This window comes from Saimiri boliviensis, chromosome 17 (genome assembly GCF_048565385.1).
Source record: "Saimiri boliviensis isolate mSaiBol1 chromosome 17, mSaiBol1.pri, whole genome shotgun sequence".
Lineage (NCBI taxonomy): Eukaryota > Metazoa > Chordata > Mammalia > Primates > Cebidae > Saimiri > Saimiri boliviensis.
Window position 1 is genome coordinate 45,715,612 of NC_133465.1, and position 22,343 is coordinate 45,737,954.

The 22,343-nt window shown below is 55.3% G+C and overlaps 1 protein-coding gene across 1 annotated transcript in view; it reads left to right on the top strand.

Annotated features, from left to right (window-relative positions):
• The first annotated feature begins 4,438 nt into the window (after positions 1 to 4,438).
• THRA (thyroid hormone receptor alpha) overlaps positions 4,439 to 22,343 on the top strand; it is a 31,816-nt gene continuing 13,911 nt past the window's right edge. Inside the window, exons 1-4 of the mRNA XM_039476106.2 lie at positions 4,439 to 4,690; positions 16,328 to 16,680; positions 19,033 to 19,100; positions 19,670 to 19,770. Coding sequence (XP_039332040.1) covers positions 16,628 to 16,680; positions 19,033 to 19,100; positions 19,670 to 19,770 — 222 coding nt within the window. The 5' untranslated portion in view covers positions 4,439 to 4,690; positions 16,328 to 16,627. The remainder of the gene's footprint in view (positions 4,691 to 16,327; positions 16,681 to 19,032; positions 19,101 to 19,669; positions 19,771 to 22,343) is intronic.

Sequence of the window (22,343 nt, forward strand, 5' to 3'; positions counted from 1 at the left end):
CCCTCCAGGCCCTGAGAGCTGCTCTACTTTCTACTTTTGGCTTCCTTATCATACTGCCCCAACCTGTCCTTTGACTGGAGGGGGATAGCTGCAGAAAGGTAAGCGTCAAACTTTGATGGCAAGGGAGACTTCCTTGCTCCCCCTCCTCTCCTCTCTCCTGCTGGCAAAGACAGGATGAGAAGACTGTAAGGCAAAGTGAAACCAGAAGCTGGGAGCATTTGGGGAATCTAATACTTGGCACGTATTAAATGCTTTAAAAAAAAAAAAAGTGTCAGATGAATGAATAAAGGTAGGAGAAACCCTGAAAGACAGCCTGGAAAAGGTGTCAGCTTCTTTTTCCGTTTCTTGCCTCAGCTACCAAAAGCAAGGCTCAGCCAGTCCTGGTCCCTTCCCTGGCTCCCTCTTTTGTGACCCATAGCAAGGGCACCTGATGGGACAAAGGGGAGAATTAAATGTCACTTTCTCTTCCCAGGGTAATTGTTTGCTAATTTCCCAATCTCTCACCTGCCTCAGCCCCCCCAAGTAGCCAGGACTGAAGGTGCAGTGCACACCACCACACCCAGATCATTTGTGGGCTTTGTTTTTTTTTTCTGGAGATAGGGGGGCTCTCATTATGTTGCCCAGGCTGGTCTTGAACTCCTGACCTGAAGAGATCCTGCCACCTTATCCTCCCAAAGTGCTGGTAATGTGAGCCACCTTGCCCAGCCTGCTCTCCAACTTTCTTTCCTCCATCCATTTCCACCATTCTTCTTGATTGGGAAATCCCTCAGAGGGAGAAACATCTGAGCTTTGAGTTCTCTTAGCTGGTGGAGCCTCAGTTTCCTCTGCTGTCTTTCCAGAGCACCCCCAGTAAGTTCAGCTCTATCTGCAGAGTCTAGAGGTATATGCTGGATGTGCCATCACTTGCTGACCTAGGCCCAGGAGGTCAAGGTGAGCTAGGGGAGGGGAATTTCTGAGGCCAGGCCACAGAGCTTGTTCTAGGGTGGCTGGTAAAGGGGACTGTCTCCTGTTTCCCCAAACTGCTAGAGATGTGTAAGGCTTCTGGACAGGGGTAGAAGATGCTGTGTGGGGTCTTAGCTGCCAGACTTTGAAAAAAAACCTCTTTAGAAAGATATCTGGTTACCTTGTTTCCTAGGGGTCGTATCCTCAAGAAATCTTGGGGTGCTTCCTAGCAACAGTCTGGAAGGAAGGGAAGGAGAGACAGAGGAAGAGAGGGAGGGGCCTGGGCATGGCTGTTCTGATGGGAGCCCAGAGAACAGGCTGTTCCTGCTACCTCCTTGGCAACGGAAATCCCAGCTGCAGGGACCATCCCTTGGAGGATCTATCCATCCTTATTCATGCCACCCCTACCCTTCTGATAGACTTGGGGAATTTGATGAAGCAGAGGTGGGGAATGGGAGGGGACAGCCCTGGTGGGGGGTTTCATGACAAGGACAGAGCAGGAGCCGAGGATGAACTGAATCTAAGAAGAGCTAGCAGCTTCAAGAAATGGGTGGGCAGGGTGAGTGGGGTGGGAAGACGGATGATGCAACACAGGGACAGAGGCTCTAAGCCCAGACCTGGGCTGGATCCTGGCACCTGGGCAGAGGCCTGCTTTGAAGGCAGTGTGCCCTTCACTTTGTCTTGCCCAGATCTGTCACCAGTCCATACTGGGAGCCCAGGAAAGAGAGAGAGTTAAAGAGAAGATAGGGGTGACCAGCACGGTGGCTCACACCTGTAATCCCAGCACTTTGGGAGGCCAAGGCAGGAGGATCACTTGAGGCCAGGAGTTCAAGACCAGCCTGGCCAACATGGTAAAATGCTGTCTCTACCAAAAAATAAAAAATAAAAAATAAAAAAGTAGCTGGGCATGCTAACACATGCCTATAATCCCAGCTATTTGGGAGGGTGGGACATGAAAATCCCTTGAACTCAGGAGGCAGACGTTGCAGTGAGCCAAGATTGTGCCACTGCACCACAGCCTGGGCAAAAGAGGAAGACTCTGTCTCAGATAATAATAATAATAAATTTTTAAAAGGAGAAGATCGGGGCTGGGCATGGTGATTCACACCTGTAATCCCAGCACTTTGGGAGACCGAGGCAGATGGATAACCTGAGGTCAGTAGTTCGAGACCAGCCTAACCAACATGAAGAAAGCCCATCTCTACTAAAAAAGTACAAAATTAGCCGGCATGGTGGCACATGCCTGTAGTCCCAGCTACAGGGACACTGAGGCAGGAGAATCATTTGAACCCAGAAGGCTGAGGTTGCAGTGAACCGAGATCACAGCATTGCACTCCAGCCTGGGCAACAAGAGAAAAACTCTGTCTCAAAAAAAAAAAAAAAAAAAAAGAGGGAGAAGACGAAAATGGGAAAATGGTAAACCCTTGTCTTTGAGTGCCCTCCTCTGCCCCTCAGGAAAAAAAAAAAGTGAATCGGAAGGCACATTATTTTATATGGCTTTGGGTCTAGGATTTCAGAAAGTCTTCCCCACACAATATTATAGGGCCTTGCATCAAAGAGAGATATGGTGGGGAAAGCCAGGATGGAAGGGAGACAAAACCACAGCACCTTCCTCCTCCGCCTCTGGACTCCATCACTCCGGCCCTGATCCAGATTACTGCTGGCCCTCCCCACTGCCTCCTAGTTCTGTCTCTGTGATGCAGAGTATAAATGTATCTCATGCATCAGGATTCCCTCCCAGCTCCTTAAACAGCCCAATCCCAAGGGACTAGTTCCATACAGGGTAGAGCACAGACCCCAAGCACCACACGCTGCACCCCAGGGTTTCGGCCAAACCTGATCACTGAGGAGGTGGCACCGACTGGCAGACAGCCACCCTCAGTGCACCTCATTCTGCTCACTGCACTGACTCTGCACGCTGCAGCCTCCTGCCCCACACTGCAGCTGTTGCTTGTCTCCCGTGAGCCCAGACTGAACACAGGTTCGCTTACCGCATGGAGACTCTGCACGCTGCTGCCTCAATTCCCCATTCTAGCTGCCACTGCACATCACAGGCTCCCTTCACCTATGGCATGCCCTCAACACCACCGCTGCACTCTGCATGCCATGGATTTCATCCCAGCTGCTTTTCTCATCTCCATGGTTCCAGGGACCCCCAGAGAGGTACCTTCCCCTCCGCCAAGCATTACAAATTCCAGTATCCCCTGTGAAAGAAGTGGCTCCAACAGCACTGAGGATGCAGGTGGCTGAGACTGAGACATGAGCAAGGGCAGCCCAACTTGGATAAGCTGTGGGTCAGGATCCCACACTCAGCAAGTGATTCTATCCAGTATAACCTGGGCCATGAGCTGAGCAGCTCTCCCTGACACACATGCTCACACACAAACACACACCCCTCTCAGAGCAGACTGTGTAGCAGGGCCCCACCCTGAGAGCCATGGGAAGGCTGTGGCCCCCGCTGGTAAAACTGGGCTAATGACAGCAGGGGAACCGGCGGGGCCAGGGGGTTGCTGGGGTAATTAGGGCTTGGCCTGGAACTGGGAGATCCCGAGATGAAAGGGGCTCTGGCGTCACTGGGTTGGTTTTATGTCCATGAATGCAGGTGTGTGTTGTGTGTGTGTGTGTGTGTGTGTGTCTGTGTGTGTGCTGGGGGTGGGGCTGGCATAGTGGAGACCTCTCCTTTGGGCTGGGTTAGGGGGTCCATTTGTATGCAGCCCACCGGCTTCCTTAGATTGACTCTGGTACCATTTGGATTTTGGTGGGAGCAAACACGAGGGAAATACCACCACCCAGGAGCTAGGAATTGAGGGGGTATGGCAAATCTTGTCCCCTCCCCGAGCTGAGGAGAGGGAGCAGATTGCTGGGGAAATGGCTGGTGACAGAGAATAGAAAGAGCCTATATGGAGAAGGGTGATATTGGAAAGGGGAGGCAGTGGATCGGTATTGATGTTAGAAATGAGAGGGGAGGGAGGTACTGAGCCCACACAAGGATTAAAAACACAGGATGATTGAAGTTAAAAGGACGTCAGGGGTGATCTGCCCAGCCCTCGCGGCTGAAGCTTGAGGAAGCTCTGCCCCCGACAGCAGTGGTGATTTGTCAAGGTCACACAGTGAGTTACTGGCGGAGAAGGGACCCGAACTCTTAAACAAACTCTACACCTGCAAGCGTTTGGTGTTTAGACTTTCTCCTCATGTGTAAGGTGCAGGCGGCTCCTCGGTACTTCCTCCCCCACCCCCATGGTGCAAACCCGAAAACCCCCAATTCTCCCAGCAAGCAAAGGCTATTTTTTAATGACATCTCTTCCAAAATATGTCACCAAGTACCCACTCCTGCGGGAGCCGCCCGGCGGGGGAGGGCGAGTCCGAGCGGGGCGGGGCAGAGGCGGCCGAGGGGCGGCCTGGCCGCTGGCGGGGGTCCCGGGGCGCGGCAGGGGGCGGGGGGCGGGAGCGGGGGCGGGCGGCGGCGAGGCGGCCTGCAGGGAGCAGCCGCGAGCCGGCCGGGCGCGCAGAGCCCGAGCCCCAGCCGGAGCGGGGCGGGGGAGGGAGGAGCCAGAGCGGCCGCCGCCTCTGCCGGAGGAGCCGCGGGGCCGCCACACTCGCCCCCCGCCCCCCCCGCGCTCACTCGCACTCACACCCGGGCGCAGGAGGCGGGCGGCCCGGGCCCCACCGGCCCCCCATGGACGCCCAAGGCACGGGGCGCTGAGACCCCCGCGTCGCTGCCCAGCCCGGTCCAGCGCGCCACGCCGAGGTAAGGAGGAGGGAGCGAGGGGGCATTAATATGCAAATGCCTCGCGATTGATTATGCAAAGCCGCGGGGCTCTGTGGCCAGCTCCCAGGCGGGCCGGGGTCGCCCAGGGGGTACCCGCTGTCAGCCTCAGCCTTTCCCGGCGCCCCAGTGACCCTGTCACGAGCCCAGGAGCTTGCAACTGACGCCCTGGGCAAGGGAGGTGTTGCTAGGAGGTCGGTGGGTCCCGGGGTTTGCAGGCGGAGATGGCGTCTGGGCCTCCCCCTCGACGTCCCGCCCGGCCTCTGTCCGGCCAGTCTGCTGCGCATTCCCGGGCCGGGCCCCGTTGCCGGCCGCCGGAGCTCCCCCGCCCGCCGCGCCGCGGTTTGTTTACGGTGCGTCGGCGGCCTGCCCCCCACCCAGCCCCCACCCAGCCCCCACCCCTAGCCTTTGAGGCTGAGTGGCCTTTGCAAAGCTGCCTCCAGCTGCGGAGGGCAGTATGAGTGCGGTGGCGGGGGTGGGCTTGCATGGGTCCGGGGAGAGGGAAGTTCCCCCCCCTTCACCCGCCTTCCAGTTGAGCATGGCTGTCTGGTTGCAACACTCTTAATTGCAAAAACGCGGCTGCTGGGGGGGAATGTGTGTGTGGAGGGGGTGCACTTGATGGTGCCTAGATGATTAGGAGAGTTGCTGGCTGGGGAGGAGAGGGAGAAATGGACCTGTGTGTGTGTACCCCACCTTTTTCCCTCCCCTTGCAACGTGTCTCTGGTGCCCCTTCTCCATCTGGGGCCCTCCCTTGCCCAGCGTGAAAGAAAGGCCTGGGGGGATGACAGGGGCAATTGAAAGAGCCACCGGTCCAGGGGTGGGGGTGGGGAACACAGAAGGAAAGCCAGTAAGATGGGAGCCTGCCCCTCAGTGCTGGCTTCGTCTCCAGGAGGGGGAGGGGATGAAGGGGGCTGTTGTCCAAGATGGGGGGAAGGCAAAAGTGACACGCAGACACAGAGATATGTCCACACAGACAGCCACATGCACACCCAGGGACACCCAGGCGGACTCAAGGACAGGAGCTGCTGGACACACCCACATGGGGACAAGGGAAGAGGCAGGCTGCTGCTGCACTGTGGAGCTCAGAGGGGTGGGACATACCCACGGGAGACCAAGAGCATGGGGACCGACCCATGGCACATACCCACGCACAGGGTCACACGGCGAGGCTGTCACACACGGGCAAGGAGGAGTTGCTGTCACCCACACAGAAAAAGTCACTGTCACATGCATGCATGCACATAGAGCAATTGCACACAGCCGCACAATTACAAAAGACCCTGTCACTCACAGGCACACACGTGCTCACATAAGCCCAGTCACACAGTCGTCATTGCTTGCCATGACAGTAGCTGTCACTCAGTCAGATGCAAACACAGTTACACATCAACACATGTATACACAACTTAGCAACAAGTATTTTCCTGGACTCTTATTGTGGAGCTCTGAGGTTCTGTAGACAAGAAAACCTTGCTCCCAAGAAAATTAAATTTGGCTGTATGAAAAGGTGTTCCTGCATAATGGTGCAAAGCATGGATTCCCGATGACATGTTTTTGGTCTCTGTTGCTTGACATACCAACCCTACTAGACAGGGAGCTCTTGGAGACCTGGGAGAATCATTTGAAGAGCTCTGGATCGCACCCAGAGCCTAGCACAACAGCTGCTTTGTAACTACTTGTTAGTTGATTGACTGTGGAACCTGCAGACACAGGTGCATTCATTTGCACATGGGCCCCTGAACTCAGGTACAGAACGAGTTCACAAGGCCCAAGTCCACACGAACAGTTGTGTCCACATAACCCCAGGTGCACACAACTGTAGCCTGTGCAGCCAAGCACACACCTAGATGCACACAATCACAGACTTTTCCCTTTCAGCTTCTTCCTGCCTTCTTCCTCTAGGCTCAGCCACTCTATGGGAATGGGCTTTTTTTTTTTTTTCCTTTTATTTCCTTTTGGAGGGTCAGAGAAACGAGAGCAAAGACGGTGGGTGCAGGGGGGTTCCAGAGGGCCGAGTATTGGGCTCAAAGCAGTGTCCAGTGACTTCTAGAAGCTGGGATTCTCTTGACTGCTGGGGGAGGGGAGAGCTGCACTCCTCCCTACCCTAAAAGCTCAGGGATATCAAACTGCCCCTGCTGTGGGTCATTTGCCTGGGCCTTTCCTGGGAACACTCAGTCACCCCCAGCTACGTTCCTGCATCCCACCTTGAGTCTGGCCACCCCTCTTGCCACCTGAACCCTCCTGCCCAAACTTGGAAGCTTTCCTTAAGAGGCCATCGGCTGGCGAGTGTCTGCATGAGTGATGTGTATTTTTGACTTGGAATTTCTCTCTAACTCACTCTCTCTTTCTGTTGCTCCGTCTTGCGGTATCTGTTTCTCTCTCTCTCTCTCTCTCTCTCTCTCTCTCTCTCTCTCCCCCCCCCCTTTGTTTCTCTGCCAGTCTGTAACTCTCTCTCACCCTGTCGCTACCCCGATCTACCCCTGTCCTTGTCTCAGAGCTGGGGACTGGCAGTGATGTTCTTCATACTTTTCCAGTTGTTACTACCCAAGCCCCGCCCCTCTGCCCCCCCAACACACACACCAGGCAGCCTCTGGGGTCAGCTTGAGGTTGGGGTAGGGGGTAGGGGGGGTTGGGGGGTGCTCAGCTGGCCGCTCAGGACTTCCTGCACTTCCTTAGTGCTGCAGCTGTGGCCAGCAAGTTTTAGGGGCTGGGAATGGGGGAAGGGAGGGGGGACAGCCACTGCCCATGCTGACCCCTCGGGCAGCCAGACCCGGCCTGGGGACACCAGTTCTGTGGGCGCCCTCAGGGTGCAGGCTGCAGCCAGCTAGCAGCTCCTAAACAAGCCAGTGAAGAGGCTCCCCAGACACTGGCCCAAGCTGGAAAAGCACCGCCCCATGGGCAGTGGCAGGAGCTGGCAGGACCCTCCTGAGTTGGGTCCGTGGCAGGGCTCACAATGGCCTTTCTCCACACCCCTGGCAGCTGAGGCCCACCTCAGAGATGCCCAACAGCTGTGTCCTCTTTTCGCAGCCTCAGGGCCTGGTTCTGAGGGCACAGCTGCCCAGACTAAGCGGGGGCTGAGCGAGGCCCTCCCACCCATGAGTGCAGGTTCCAGCCTAGAAGGGGAACCTCTTCCGGAGAGGGCGTTTGAGGAGGAGGAACTGGGGTAGGAGGCACAGGGCGTGGGGGCACCAAGCACTTCTGGCCATGCTCCCCTCTAGCCTTGGCCCATTTGGAGGTGGAGGCACTGACAGAGAGGCCTCGGGGCAAAGACTGAGGGCAAAGACCAAAGCTTAGTCTCAGGGAACACGTGGCTGGATGAATGAACAAAGCATTATCCCTCAAGCAGGTGATATGCCATCACAGTTAGGAACAGGGATGATGATGATGATGGTGGTGGAATGCCTGGGTCTGAATCCCAGCTCTCGCTCACTGGATGTGTGACTTTGAGCAAGCCTTTTAACTTCCTCCGTTGCCTTATCTGTAAATTGGGGATGATCATGTCTACCTCATTTAGCTTTTTTGAGGAAAAATGCTTTAAAAAGTAGCTAGTTCATAACAAACTGTATTGTGTGAGCTGTTGTGATGGATTAAGAAAGCTGTGGGCCTGAGGCCGGGTGCGGTAGCTCACGGCTATAATCCCAGTACTGTGGGAGGCCGAGGTGGGCGGATCACAAGGTCAGGAGTTCAAGACCAGCCTGGCCAACATAGTAAAACCCTATCTCTACTAAAAAAAAAAAAAAAAAAAAAAAAAAAATAGCTGGGTGTGGTGGCATGCACCTATAGTCCCAGCTACTCAGGAGGCTGAGGCCAGAGCATTGCCTGAACCTGAGAGGCAGAGATTGCAGTGAGCCAAGACCACACCATTGCACTCCAGCTTGGGTGACAGAGTGAGACTCTGTCTCAAAAACAAACAAACAAACAAAAACAGAAAGAAAGAAGGAAGGCTGTGGGGCCTGGGGTCTCCCAGATTTCTTAGAGAAGCTTGATGGAGAATTGACTCTCCTAGACATCAGTGAGACTGGGGCCTGAGGCAGTGGGTCTCCAATTTCCAGCCTTCTCGCCCTCTTGTAATCTTTTCCTCCCAGACAAATTTTTGCAACCTGGAGTGTATGGGAAAGAGGCCAAAGGAGGCCCCCTCTGCCCCACCCTCCTTTGACCCTCACCCTTCAGCTTACGAGGATCTCTTGGCCCCTCAGCCTGGGACACACCCCTTCAGCTAGGGACATGTGCATAAATCTGTGGGCATCACTGCATCTTGGTTCAGAGTCTGAGCTCCGGGGGTGGGGGAGAGAGAACAAGGAAAGCCGTCCCCTCTCTTTCTTATGTGTGGGCTCAAAGAGGAGGCAGTGGCCTTCCTCCCTCCTGAGGTCTCAGCATTGATCCACCAGGACCCAGCCCTGGCGGATAAACACTAGATTCCCCTCCCCTCCACGGAGTGGGCCTTAATGTGAAAGGCTGTGGCAGAGAGAAACTGAGGCACTCATTTTGGTGGGCACAGCACCTTGATCCACCCTTTGTCCTGGGTTGCCTCTTTCCCTTTGAGAGTCTGGCAATCAGGATCCCCTCTCCATACCCCTTTTATTTAGCCATGCCCTTCAAAGTGAAGCAGGGACAGCAGGTGGATACCCTGTAGGGGTGACGGGGACCCTTTGGAGTGGGAACCAGTCTCAACTCTAGTTCTTGGCTGGGCGATGTGGCTCACACTTGTAATCCCAATACTTTAGGAGGCCAAGGTGGGAGGATCACTTGAGCCCAGTAGTTCACGATCAGCCAGTCAACATAGTGAGACCCCATCTCTAAAAAAAACATTAAAAAATTAGCCAGACACGGCGGCGCGTGCCTATGTTACCAGCTACTTGGGAGGCTGAGGCCAGAGGATCGCTTAAGCCTAGAAGGTTAAGGCTGCAGTGAGCTGTGTTGTGCCACTGCACTCCAGCCTGAACAACAGAGTGAATGAGACCCCACCACCACATCCTCTTGGAAAAAAAAACCCAGCTGGGCATGGTGGCTCATGCCTGTAATCCCAGCACTTTGAGAGGCCCAGGAGGGCAGATCACCTGAGGTCGGGAGTTCGAGACCAGCCTGACCAACATGGAGAAATCCTGTCTCTACTAAAAAGTACAAAATTAGCCAGGTGTGGTGGTGCATCCCTGTAATCCCAGCTACTCGGGAGGCTGAGGCAGGAGAATCGCTTGAACCCTGAACGCAGAGGCTGCAGTGATCGCACCACTGCATTCCAGCCTGGGCAACAAGAGGGAAACTCTGTCTCAAAAAAAAAACAAAAAAAAAACCAACCAACTCTGGTTCTCATGGCTGCAAAGGTGTCTAGGGGACTTTGGGGGACTTTTGTATCCTTGGGGAGGGAGGTAAGCATGACCATGGAGGGTGGACACTAGCTGGGAGTTGGGAGACCGGGCTTTGACATCACTAGTTGTATGACTTTGGGCCTGGGTTTGCATTATCTGGAGACAATGGTTCCTGTCTCACTCAGGGTAAGGGCACGTAACACAAAGTGGGATGACCCCTGTGTTCAATCTGTGTTGCCTCCTGGCATGGTGAGCAATGCCTGTGGCTTCTTTCTTCCCAGGGCCTGGCGCATGCCAGAGTGGGGCATACACATGCCACCTGGAACCAGAGACAGTTCTCAGTCTCCCGCTGAATCATCTGGAACTGGTGTGTGGTGGGGGCACATGTAGTTCCACCCTGGTGTCACTTGGCAGGCCAAAGCTGGGGTCATAGCGAGGGTCACAAGTTTGCTGGGTAGACAAGGGAAGCAAGATGGGTGTTACCGGTACCCAGGAAATACCACCCTTCCCTGTTTTGGGGATGGGGGTTAAAGGTTGGTACCAAAGGCACAGCCATGCCCCTCAGCAGCGGCCAAGAGCAGAATGTTTGGACCAAGCCCCTGGCCCACCTCTTCCTCCCCTTCTCTTCCTCTTCTAAGGAAGAGATCCACTCTTGGCTCCCAGAGCCCCAGCTGCCTGTTTCTTTTTCTCTTTTACCAGGCATGGGGGTGGGGGAGCAGGGGAACCGAGGCTTTGGTGTCTTTCGGCATTTTTGTACACATCAGTGAGTGGGTGTGTTGTGCACGCATCCATGTGAGAGTGTTTTTGTGCATGTGTGGGCTGGGGAGGGCTCTGAATATCTCCTGGAACAGTACCCAGAGCCCTGTGGCTCTGCGCATGCGGAGTGAGTGTGTGTGTCTGCACGTGTCCGTGTGTGTGCCGGAGACTCAGCTGCATTCACGCGCGCTCTCTCCCTCCCTCTCCCTCTCTGTCTCCCTCCCCCCTTCCTCCCTCCCTCCCTCTTCCCTTTCCCTCTCCCTCTCTCTTTCCCCTCCCCCCTCTTTCCCTCCCTCTCTCCCTCCCTCCCTCTCTCACACACACTCTCAATCTTTCTCTCCTCCCTCCCCGTTCCTCCCTCCTTCCTTATTCCCTCCCTCCTCCCTTTCTCTCCCTGTCTCTCTGTCTCTCTCTCTCTCTTTGCCTCTGCCAGTTCTGCTTGGGTAGGGGCTAGTTCCTGCCTCTGGGGTGCCTGGGAGGACATCCCTGCCTTTCTTTCCCCCTCCACCATTCCCCCCTCTCCTGGGCCATGCTCCCCAGGGCATGCAGGCAACTTCCTCTACTGCCTTAGAGGAGGGAGTGAGGCGGGAGGACCCCAAGCCTTGTGCCCATGGTGCCATCTGCAGCAAGTGCCTTGGCCCCGTGACATTCGTGCCTCCAGCTTTCAGCTGCCCCAGCTCCCAGCTCCAATTACCCGCTGGCTGCTGGGGGGAGGGTGGGGAGAATGTGCTGTGCCCAGCTTGGGGGTGCTCCTGTTTCTGCTTTCTTGGCTACTTGAATCTCCTGCCTCCATTCCTGAGGGGAGTTGGGCTGATAAGGAGAGGCTGAGTTCTCCAGCATGGGTGTGGGCATGACCACCCACTGGTGGTCATGGGGGATAGATGTGACCCAGGAGGAGACCTCCAGACCTGGGCACCCACCTTGATGCCCAACTGGAGCTGGCCCGGGGAGGAGGAGGGAGAGGAGAGCAGCAGGTGGGTGAGGCTGTGGGGGAGCCGGGTGGGAAGCACAGTCTTTGATGTTAATACTGGGCATCTGGCCCAAGTCAAGGCTGCTGTTTATGTCTTTCTGTCTTTGACCTGCAGGGGGGTTTCCTGTTATATTCTTTTGGGGGGGTAGGGAGGAGCCTTTGTTTAAGTAACCGGTCTCCCCCTTATGAGGATCCCCACCCCGTCTCCCATTCTCTAGCCTCTAAGGCCCCACAGTGGCTAGGTGATGAGTCACAGCCCCCCAGCTCCAGCACCTGTCTCCTGGGGGCCCAGCGAGAGAGAGCTCACCCAGGGGTGCCGCCTCCCCTCCTCTCATCTCCCCATGCCCGCCAGGCTGGTGCCCTGAGTCTGTGTGTACTCCTCTCCACATCACACCTGCCAAATAGTACCTTCCTTCCCGCCTTCACTCCTCTCCTTCCTGGCACTAGGATAACAGAGTTGGGTGGGGCAGCCCTGCTCAATCCACACCTGAGAATAGAACAGGGGGTGTGGGAAAGGAGAGAGGGTCCTGGCCCTGGAGAGGCCTCTGTCCTCAACACAGGGGCAAGTGTCACTGCTGCAGCATTGCTGCCGCCACAGACCCCCAGGGCCCTTCAGTGTAGGTGGCTGCCTGTGGTGCCCGTGCTGGCATGGGGGGGCAGTGCTGCCCACAGATGCCTGTGCCCATGCATGCCCATTTGTGTGTCTGGGCCATGGTGGCTGCCCCGGCCCCTTGGCATCGCCCTTCCTGGCTCCCATGGTGGGAGGCTGGGTGATCGGGAGTGGGTGGTGGGGGAGGGATCTCCCCCCACCCTAGCAGCAGGCAGAGGGGAAGGGGAGAGGGAGGTGTGAACCTACCCACAGCACTATTAATAGCCCACATGCCAGGCCACCAAGAACCAGCTGTCACCGTGGAAACCATTCCTACTCCCCCCTCCCCCCCTGCCTGCATGGGGTGGGACTTAGGCAGGGTACGAAGCCCCCCCACCCATCTTTCTTTGTTACCTTTCTCTTTGTCTCCCCTCCTTCGTGTGTCTCTCCTCCCTGTATCTGTCCTTTCTACCTCACCCCTTCTCCCCATCCCCCATCTCTGGCTCCCCTTTCTTCCTCTCCCTCTTTTGCCTTGTCACCCCTAGCTCTACCCCAGCCCTGTCCCATCTCTTTGTTCTGCCCCCTCCTCCCGCCTTCCCTCTGCCCCCCACCCCTCCTTTTTACATCCTTTTCTCAGCCGCCCTATGTGTGTGTGTCTCTGTGGCTGGCAAGGAGGGCTGGGCTTTCTTCAGAGCACTAAGGACAAAGTTCAGGGGCCCCAGAAAGGTGAGGCCAAAGCCCAGAGCAGATACGCAGGAGGGTTAATTGGGGTAGTACTGGGGGCTAGATCCTAGGAACAGAAACTCCCCTCTGACAGCCGCAGGAGTCCTGTGGGGGTGTCCTCAGATCCACAGGACTGCAGAGCGGACGGCCAGGCAGTGGGAACCTGGCTTGGCGCCCGTGGATGCCGCATTGGCCCCGTGTCCCTGTCCCCCCGTGGCAGAAGCACTTAAGCTTAATGAAATGCTTCCCCTCCACGGGCACCTTGCCCACACTGCCACCCGGCAGCTCTTATCTCACCAGGAGGGAGTGGGTGGCCAGGCCAGTCGACAGGTGGGTGTTGCTGTCCTGCTGTCCAGCTTGGGCGCAGAACCCCGTAGCCCCGCCCCCTCGGCCTCCTTGGGGCGGAGCCTCCCGCACCTCCACGGAAGGGGTGCTGGGAAGGGAAGGAGTTTGGGGCGTTAAGCTGGACTCGAGGAGGGGAGAGAGGGTGGGTACCCCTGCCCCATGCCCCTTGTCCACTGACCTTTTTCTGCCGCGGCTAGCATAGGCTCACGTGGTATGTGTCTCCTCGGGTGCCGGGCCCTCTGTATCACTCCAGAGGCCCAAGAGCATCCTGGAGAGATGTCAAGGAGTCCCCAGGGGTTCCAGCCTCTTGCTGGGTACCCGATGAGGGTGCCCTAGCAGCTAGGACAGCACATTGCTCCTCTGCCCAATACCGGGGGCTGACTGTAGCCTGGGCAGTACCGACCAGCACCGGGGCACCATTCAGTTCAGCAGAGGGGTGGAGCAGAGAGCGAGCCTGCCCCTCCCCCCAGCGGGCACGTGCAGGCCCTTGGCAATACTCAGACACATTTGGAGTTAAGGCTGGGCAGGGGAGAGGGAAGGGGAAATAAACATGGTGGCTTAGGTTGGCACTGCCCCAAGTCTGCAATGTAGCAACTGGTAAGTGGCGGGGGCCTATGGGGGAGGCCCTCAGGAGCCCTGGCCTGGGGCAGGAGCTGCTCATGCCATGTGCCTGCCGCTGGTGTTCCTTGCCCAGCCCACGGCAGCCAGTGCCTGTGCCTGCACACACTGGTCCTCCTCGGCTGCCCTCAGGGTCTGCTCCCCGAGGCTGCCCCTCTCTCAGCATGCCCACTCCTGTTCTGCCTCCTCCCCTCCCTGGGGGCGCTTGGGCCTCCGGCTGGCGAGTGGATTTTTCCAGCTTCTGTAAACAAGTGGTGGCAGTGTGCCAGGAGGGCAGGAGACAGGCGGGGGCAGCACCGCAGCCAGGGTGTGCCAAGCACCGAGGCACAGCCTGGGGGGGAGAACAGAGACACCCAAACCCAGAGAGAGACATTCAGACACAGACAGACGGACAGATGCTAGGCACTCATGGACATGGAGTCAGGACCGTCCCCTATTGTCCATCCCCACCCCCGCAGCAGCCCTTGCCCCCTGCGCCTCACTGTCTGGCTGAGGGCATCAGGCCCAAGTGCCCAGCCCCTGGGCTTCCCCACCCACCCCTTCTCCTCCCCCACCTCCACCCCTTAGGGCTGGCTACGCCATTATAAATTTATAACAGGAATTTCTCCACAAGCCAAGAAAAACTTGACCTACTTTCTTGATGGTTCCCTGGGCTAAGGCTCCCTGCTGTTGCCCCCCCACCCCAGTCTCCTGTCCAGCCCCCAGTGCCCAGAACTGGTCTGGGGTGGGTATCCGAGGCAGCACGGGCCACTTGTCTGTGCATTGCCCATGCTCCCTGCACTGTCGGTTTGCCTGGGTGCGAAGGCCCCATTCTGCTGCCAGCCCTGCCCAGTCCCTTGACTTATCGTTCCCTTCTCTTGCTACCCTGGCTCCTTATCGGCTCCTGGGGGTGGGGCCAGGGGGCCGAGGGGTGAGGTCTCCTATGCAGTAGCCATGTGACAGAGGTTGAGGTCATATGTTAGGGAGCTGAACCCTTTGTCTCCCTCCTACCCGCCACACCTGCCTGTGTACACACGGACAGTAAGCCACAGGTCTGCAACCCAGGTCAGAGGTGCAGTTTGGTGGGAATGGTGGGTCCAGCTTGGCACTGCCCTGGACTCTAGGTAGCAGAACAAGGTGAGCATTAGGGCCAGGCTGTCAGGTGTATCCCACAGCCACCTGCTTACTAGCTGTGTGAACTTGAGTGAATGACCAAGCTTTCTGAGACTCAGTTTCCCCATCTGTGAAGTTCTTGTGCCCACTTTGGAGGGCACATATTATCTCTCTGGTTAACATGTGTTAAAGTTTCCTTTCCTTTCCCCCTTGCCATCTTGGTCAGTAGCAGCTCAGCTAAACCAAATGAGAAGTCTGATCCTCCTCCTGGGAAGTGGGATTCGAGACCTTGTATGGGAAGCTCTGGAGTCCCTGAGGAGCCAGAGTTGGGGATCATAACTTGACCGGCAGCATGGGAGGTCAGTTCCCATGGCTTTCAACATGTCTCTCTGTGAAGGCACTAAGATGGGCATTCACGCTCGCTGCGGGCCGCCCTGCGTCCCACCCTTCCTTCACAGATACCCGCTGCCTGTGCTGAAAACTGCTTGTCTCTGGTCCCCTCTTACCCCTGTAATACAGAGGAATTTTGGGAAAACTTGACTAGAGGAGTGGTAACAATAGCTAATGTTTAATAGATGCTCATTGGCCGGGCGCGGTGGCTCACATCTATAATCCCAGAGCTTTCGGAGGCCGAGGCTAGTGGATCACAAGGTCAGGAGTTCGAGACCAGCCTGACGAACATAGTGAAACCCCATCTCTACTAAAACTACAAAAATTAGCCGGGTGTGGTAGCGCGCATCTGCAATCCCAGCTATGGTGGCTGAGGCAGGAGAATTGCTTGAACTGAGAGGCAGAGGTTGCAGTGAGCCGAGATCACACCACTGCACTCTCACTCCAGCCTGAACAACAGAGCAAGACTCTGTCTAAAAAAAAAAAAAAAAAAAAAAAAAAAAAAAAAAAAAAAAAAAAAAAAAGGCTGCTCATTAAGGGCCAGGCATTTATCTGAATATGAAGATTGAGACATGTTACCTAGTACATGAATGATCTCATTCTCTCTCTCCATTTCTTCCTATGTCTGGGGCTTAGGAGGTGCATCTCCAATCTCTCCTGCTATACTTGTGATCCAAGGGGTTTTCCTGGTCCCCTCTCTGTTCCTGCCCTTCCTGCCCACTGCTGTCTTGTTCTGGGCCCCCAGAACCTCCAATGTTGCCACCAAAGGGATCCTACCCACCCTCCCACTGTGACACCTTCTTACCCCTGCCTCTCTCTTCTCTCCACAGGGATCTCTGAACAGGACAAGACTACGAAGCTACTCTCCCAGCCCACAACCCAGGACCCACATACCCAGCTTGCCCCCAGCCCTCCCACCTGCCACTCCCTGGCCCCTCTCACCGCCCGCCCCCCACCTTGGGGCGCAGGGCATGGTGTGAAAGGCCAAGTGCTGAGGCGGGTATCATGGGTGCTGTGCCCTAGGGCCTGGGTGGCAGGGGGTGGGTGGCCTGTGGGTGTGCCGGGGGGGCCAGTGTGCCCACCCCAGTCTCTTGGCGTGCTGGAGGGCATCCTGGATGGAATTGAAGTGAATGGAACAGAAGCCAAGCAAGGTGGAGTGTGGGTCAGACCCAGAGGAGAACAGGTAATGGGTTCAGCAACTAAGTTGTGCCAACTCCTAAGCAGCAGGCATAGGCACCTGGCTGAGCTCTCCTTTAGGTACCACCTTTAAGCACCTCTTCGGGCTGGACATGAGGCCAGCAAGCCTTCTGCCTACCTCTGTCTGGCAGATGAGGTCATGTTCAGATGTGACAGGGAATTAGGCACGTGGATTGAGAGATGCCCATTTTGAAGCGGGAGTGATACGGAGCAGAGTAATTACAAGGAGCATGTAAGGGGCCCTTCCCTAGACAGCTGGGTAGTCTCAGATGCCCCCCATGTCTCCTCCACCATTGCTGCCCTCACCTTGAGCCTGTGGGATCCAAACAACCTTGCCATTTTCTTCCTCTCCCTACCAGCCCATTTACCATCTGACCATGAGTGTGTTGTCTGCAAGCTGCAGTTCACATAATATGACATTTCAGGGCACATGCACCAGTAACTATTGGTCACAGCCCACACTTATATTTGGAATCTATTGGGAGCCCCACAAGCTCTTCCTTGTTCATGATCAAGGGCGGGCACTGCGATGGGGCTCCTCCCAGAAAGTGGAAGTGCATGCCAACCATGACGGTTTTGCTTCCACGTGGGTGAAGTTTCAGCCCTGCACATACATCTAGGAGTGGTTACCTGTGATCTGCATTGCCCTTGAGGAGCCCAGAGGGTCTCTGCCTTTTCCATCAGCTCCAAGTGGCACAGAGCTCTGTCCCAGTTGGCATGGTGCCCTGGGAGCTGGGTACAGCCTGTGCCTATGGCCAGGGAGAGGGTGGGGGTGGGGGTGCTCCGGGGAGCAGTGTGGCTGACTGTTGCCTAGGAGATCAGATCCCGAGCCAGAAAGCCAAAGGCCTGGCCAGGCAAAGCCCTAGGGCCTACAACTGGGTCCCTGGAGGGTAGAGGAAGTAGATGGAGCTCACAGCTGGGCATGGTGTATCCCCCCTGCCCCAAAGCCTTATCCCAGGAAGGACTCTGAGGACGATCTGGCCAGTTGCTGTGTGGCTGTCACTCGCAGCCCCTGTATCTCCCAGCTTAGGCTTCCGTGGGTCTGGAAGAGTCTGCTCCTAAGGCTTGGAGAAAGGCAGAAATGCCAGTCCCCAGTCCCCTAAGACTGCAGCCCCTCCCCCATCAACCTCCCCTCCCCCATGTCTATGCGCCACCTTGTGGCTATCTCTAGGACTGCACTCAGAGGCTGTGAGTCGGGTGGTAACTGCTGAAGACGCCACCAGCTCGACTGGGGCCTAGGTGGCCTGAGTTCCCCTGCAGCCAACCTTCTGGAAGACGGGAGGGAGACCTGACCTTTCAGCCTCATAGGAACTAGACAGGAGTAATCCCCAGGGGGCGTGGAGCACAGGGCTGTCTGTGACTGTGACCCTGGCCAAGGTCACTGTGTCAGTGTGTTGGGAGCTGTATCTGGCTCCAGGAGGAAGGGGCCTGCAACATGCCACAGGCAGGGTGGGTGCAAAGGTTATGCAATCCTTGCATGCATGTAGACAGCTTACATAACCTGTGTGCGCCGAGGTTATGTAACGTGTGTAGAGAGCCAGCAACATGTATGTGCAGTGGCTGAGGGTTGCTGATAATACCTTGCACAGAGGGGCTCAGGCATGGCTGACTCCAGCTCATGGTGTCACCAGGCACAAGTGGGGCCTCAGCTTGCCGCTCTGTTGAATGTAGGCTGTGCAGAGGGTGGCTCTAGTGTTTTCCATTGCTGTGGGTTACTTAGCGTGTGTGTATGACCTGGAACTCAAGCAACACGTGCACACTGGAGGGATGGGGGTGGGTTCATGAGGTGCCTGTGCAGAGGGCTGCGTAACACGTGGGCATATCCTGGAGGTCCTATAAGAATGCCCTGGAAATTGCACAGATACGTCAGCCCTGGCGCATACTTACCATACTTGGGTTTATGGCGAAGGCTGCACGGTTATTCATCTGCGCCAGTGTTATATTGCATGTGTATGTGTGTGTTCTAAAGGTTACGTAGCTCTAAGCATATCCTGAGAATTCTTCCAGCGTATTTGTCATGTACTGCAAGATGAGGATGTCCCGCGGATGATGGGAGCTTCAGGTCTGCTTCGGGTCTTCTGGCGGGTGAACGTGTGTGTGTCGGGGCTCTAGAGCATGTTTGTGCTGCAGCCAAGCCCCTTATCTTTCTCTCCTGCAGCTTCCAGATAGCTGGACCCTTTTAAGCATTGTCAGCTGACCCAGGGGGGTCGAGGGAGGTAGAATGAGGACACAAAGTGGAAAGAATCAGGCCTGGTGGGGGGACTGTATAAGCCTCTCGGAGGAGAAAGGGGCTGCCCAAAGACTGCTCTGTGATTCTGCCCACTTTGCCCCCATCCAGTGCCAGGTCACCAGATGGAAAGCGAAAAAGAAAGAACGGCCAATGTTCCCTGAAAACCAGCATGTCAGGTGAGGCTGGCCGTGCGTGCCCCTTCTCCACACCCGACCCCACCAAACCTGGCCAGGCCTCCTCTGGACCTGGATGTGTCCCAGCAGCTCCTGTGTTCCCTGCGGGGAGCCTTGTAGAGGGCTTGGGATGACCTTATCTGGGGTGAGAAAGGTGATGGGGGATGTACCCTGCTTTTGAGGGTATATTAGGTCATGAAGACCTCTTCCCTCTTTCCCTAACACCCTCATCTGAGGCCTCACTGGAATCGGGGCCTGAGCTGAAGGACTGAGGGGCTGTCCCCTCCCCAGTGACCTGCTGACATTTATTTTTCCCTCCCCACCATCCTCTGCCTTGGAGATAGAGCAAGAAGAAAGCCCTGAATGGGCAGTCAGAAGAACTGAGTTTCTTCATCCTCTTAGGGCAGAGGATGGACAAGTTCACCCCCAGTGTCTCTCTAGGATTCTACCAGGGAGGCTGGGCTAGGAGAGGGGCCAAAAACAGAAAGTTGAGGGAAGGGGAAGAGCGTGAGGGCCTCTCTGCTGGGACTGCAAGCCATGCCTGCCTTCCTCCATCCTTTCCTTCCTCCCAGGGTATATCCCTAGTTACCTGGACAAAGACGAGCAGTGTGTCGTGTGTGGGGACAAGGCAACTGGTTATCACTACCGCTGTATCACTTGTGAGGGCTGCAAGGTATGGAAGCCACCTCCTGCCCCTCCCCTGCCACCTGAGCCCCCATCTTACTCCCTTTAAGTCTCTCAGAACCTGGCACGACAGACAAACTCTATAAATATGTCCATATGTCACCTAAAGCCCACCTGTTAGATCATCACTTTTTTTTTTTTTTTTTTTTTTTTTTTTGAGATGGAGTCTTACTCTTGTCATCCAGGCTGAAGTGCAGTGGCATGATCTCAGCTCACTGCCACTTCCACCTCCCGGGTTCAAACGATTCCCCTACCTTGGCCTCCCAAGTGGCTGGGATTGTAGGCATGGGCCACGAGACCCAGCTCATTTTTTTTTGGGATTTTTAGTAGAGACAGGGTTTCACCATGTTGGCCAGGTTGTTCTCGAACTCTTGACCTCAGGTGATCCACCTGCCTTGGCCTCCCAAAGTGCTGGGATTATAGGAGTGAGCCACTGCGCCTGGCCACTTTCTCTTCTGCTACTCATTCATTCATTTACTCATTCATAATCCTTCCTCTGCCACTCACAGGAAAATTGCCTGGCTTTTCTTAGCCTCAGTTTCTTCATCTATAAAACAAGGATAACCATTCCATCTACCTTATAGCACTGGTGGGAGAATTAAATGGGATAATTCACTTGAAGTGTTTAAAACAGTAACACTGGATGCTGTGGCTCACACCTAAAGTCTCAGTCCTTTGGGAGGAAGGTCAAAGTGGGAGCATCTCTTGATCCCAGGAGTTTGAGACCAGCCTGGGCAACACAGCAAGACCCTGTCTCTGCAAAATAAAAATTAAAGAAGTTAGCCGGGTGTGGTGGCAGATGCCTATAGCCCCAGCTATTCAGGAGGCTGAGGTGGGAGGATTGCTTGAACCCAGATAGTTAAGGCTGCAGTGAATTGTGATGGTGCTACTGCACTCCAGCCTAGGTGACAGAGCAAGACTCTGTCTCAAAATAAAATAATAAAACATAAAAAATAACTCTCCCTATTGCTGGGTGCGGCGGCTCACACCTGTAGTCCCAGCACTTTGGGAGGCCGAGGCAGGTGGATCACCAGAGGTCAGGAGTTCAAGACCAGTCTGACCAACATGGGAAAACCCCATCTCTACTAAAAATACAAAATTAGCTGGGCTTGGTGGTGCATGCCTGTATTCCCAGCTACTCGGGAGTCTGAAGCAGGAGAGTTGCTTGAACCTGGGAGATGGAGGTTGCAGTAAGCTGAGATTGTACCATTGCACTCCAATCTGGGCAACAAGAGTGAAACTCCATCTCAATCAGTCAGTCAATAAATAAAACAGGCTGGATGTGGTGGCTCACACTTGTAATCCCAGTACTTTGGGAGGCCAAAGTGGGAGAATCATGAGGTCAAGAGATGGAAAACATCCTGGCTAACATGGTGAAACCCTGTCCCTACTAAAAATATTAAAAAAATAGCTGGGTGTAGTGGTGCATGCATGTAGTCCCAGCTCTTCATGAGGCTGAGGCAGGAGAATCATTTGAACCCAGGAGGCGGAGGTTGCAGTGATCCAAGATCATGCCACTGCACTCCAGTGTAGTGACAGAGTGAGACTCAGTCTCAAATAAGTAAATAAACAGCGCCACGTACATAAGAAGCATTTGATAAATGCAAGCCATTGCCCATTCATTCAGTGTATTATTAGGTATGAGAGTGTAGTACGTACCCTGCTCTCAAGCTGCTCACAGCCTGTCAGAAAGAGACACAGACTTGAAGCAAAAATCAGTGTTTTTCTTTCTTCTTTGTGTGTGTGTGTGTGAGAGAGAGAGAGAGAGAGACAGACAGAGTTCTGTTGCCCAGGCTGGAGTTCAATGGCAAGGTGTCAGCTCACTGCAAACTCCACCTCCTGGGTTCAAGTGATTCTCCTGCCTCAGCCACCCGAGTAGCTGGGTTTATAGGTGTGTGCCACTATGCCCAGCTAATTTTTTGTATTTTTAGTAGAGACAGGTTTTCACCATGTTAGACAGGCTGGTCTCGAACTCCTGACCTCATGATCTACCCTCCTCAACCTCTAAAGTGCTGGGATTACAGGCGTGAGCCACTGCACCTGACCCATCAGTGTTTTTCAGAATGTGGTTCATGGACCACCTGCAGTACTAGTTAAAATGCAGATTCCCAGGCTTCATCTTACCCTTACTCAGAACCCTTTTGTGGTGGAGCCCAGGAACCTTCCTTTTAACAGAATCCCGGGTGTTTCCAATGCACCTGAAAGAGTGAGAGCCAGTGATAGGGGCATAGTGGGAGCACAGAGGAGAAGAGGACAGCAGGTTCTTCCTGTCAGAGGGGACAAGGTCATAGACTTTGGGAGGCCTAATTGTTGTTTGTTGTTGTTGTTGTTGTTGTTGTTTTTTGAGACGGAGTTTCGCTCTTGTTACCCAGGCTGGAGTGCAATGACGCCATCTCGGCTCACCGCAACCTCCGACTCCCAGGTTCAGGCAATTCTCCTGCCTCAGCCTCCTGAGTAGCTGGGATTACAGGCACGCGCCACCATGCCCAGCTGATTTTTTGTATTTTTAGTAGAGACGGGGTTTCACCATGTTGACCAGGATGGTCTCGATCTCTTGACCTC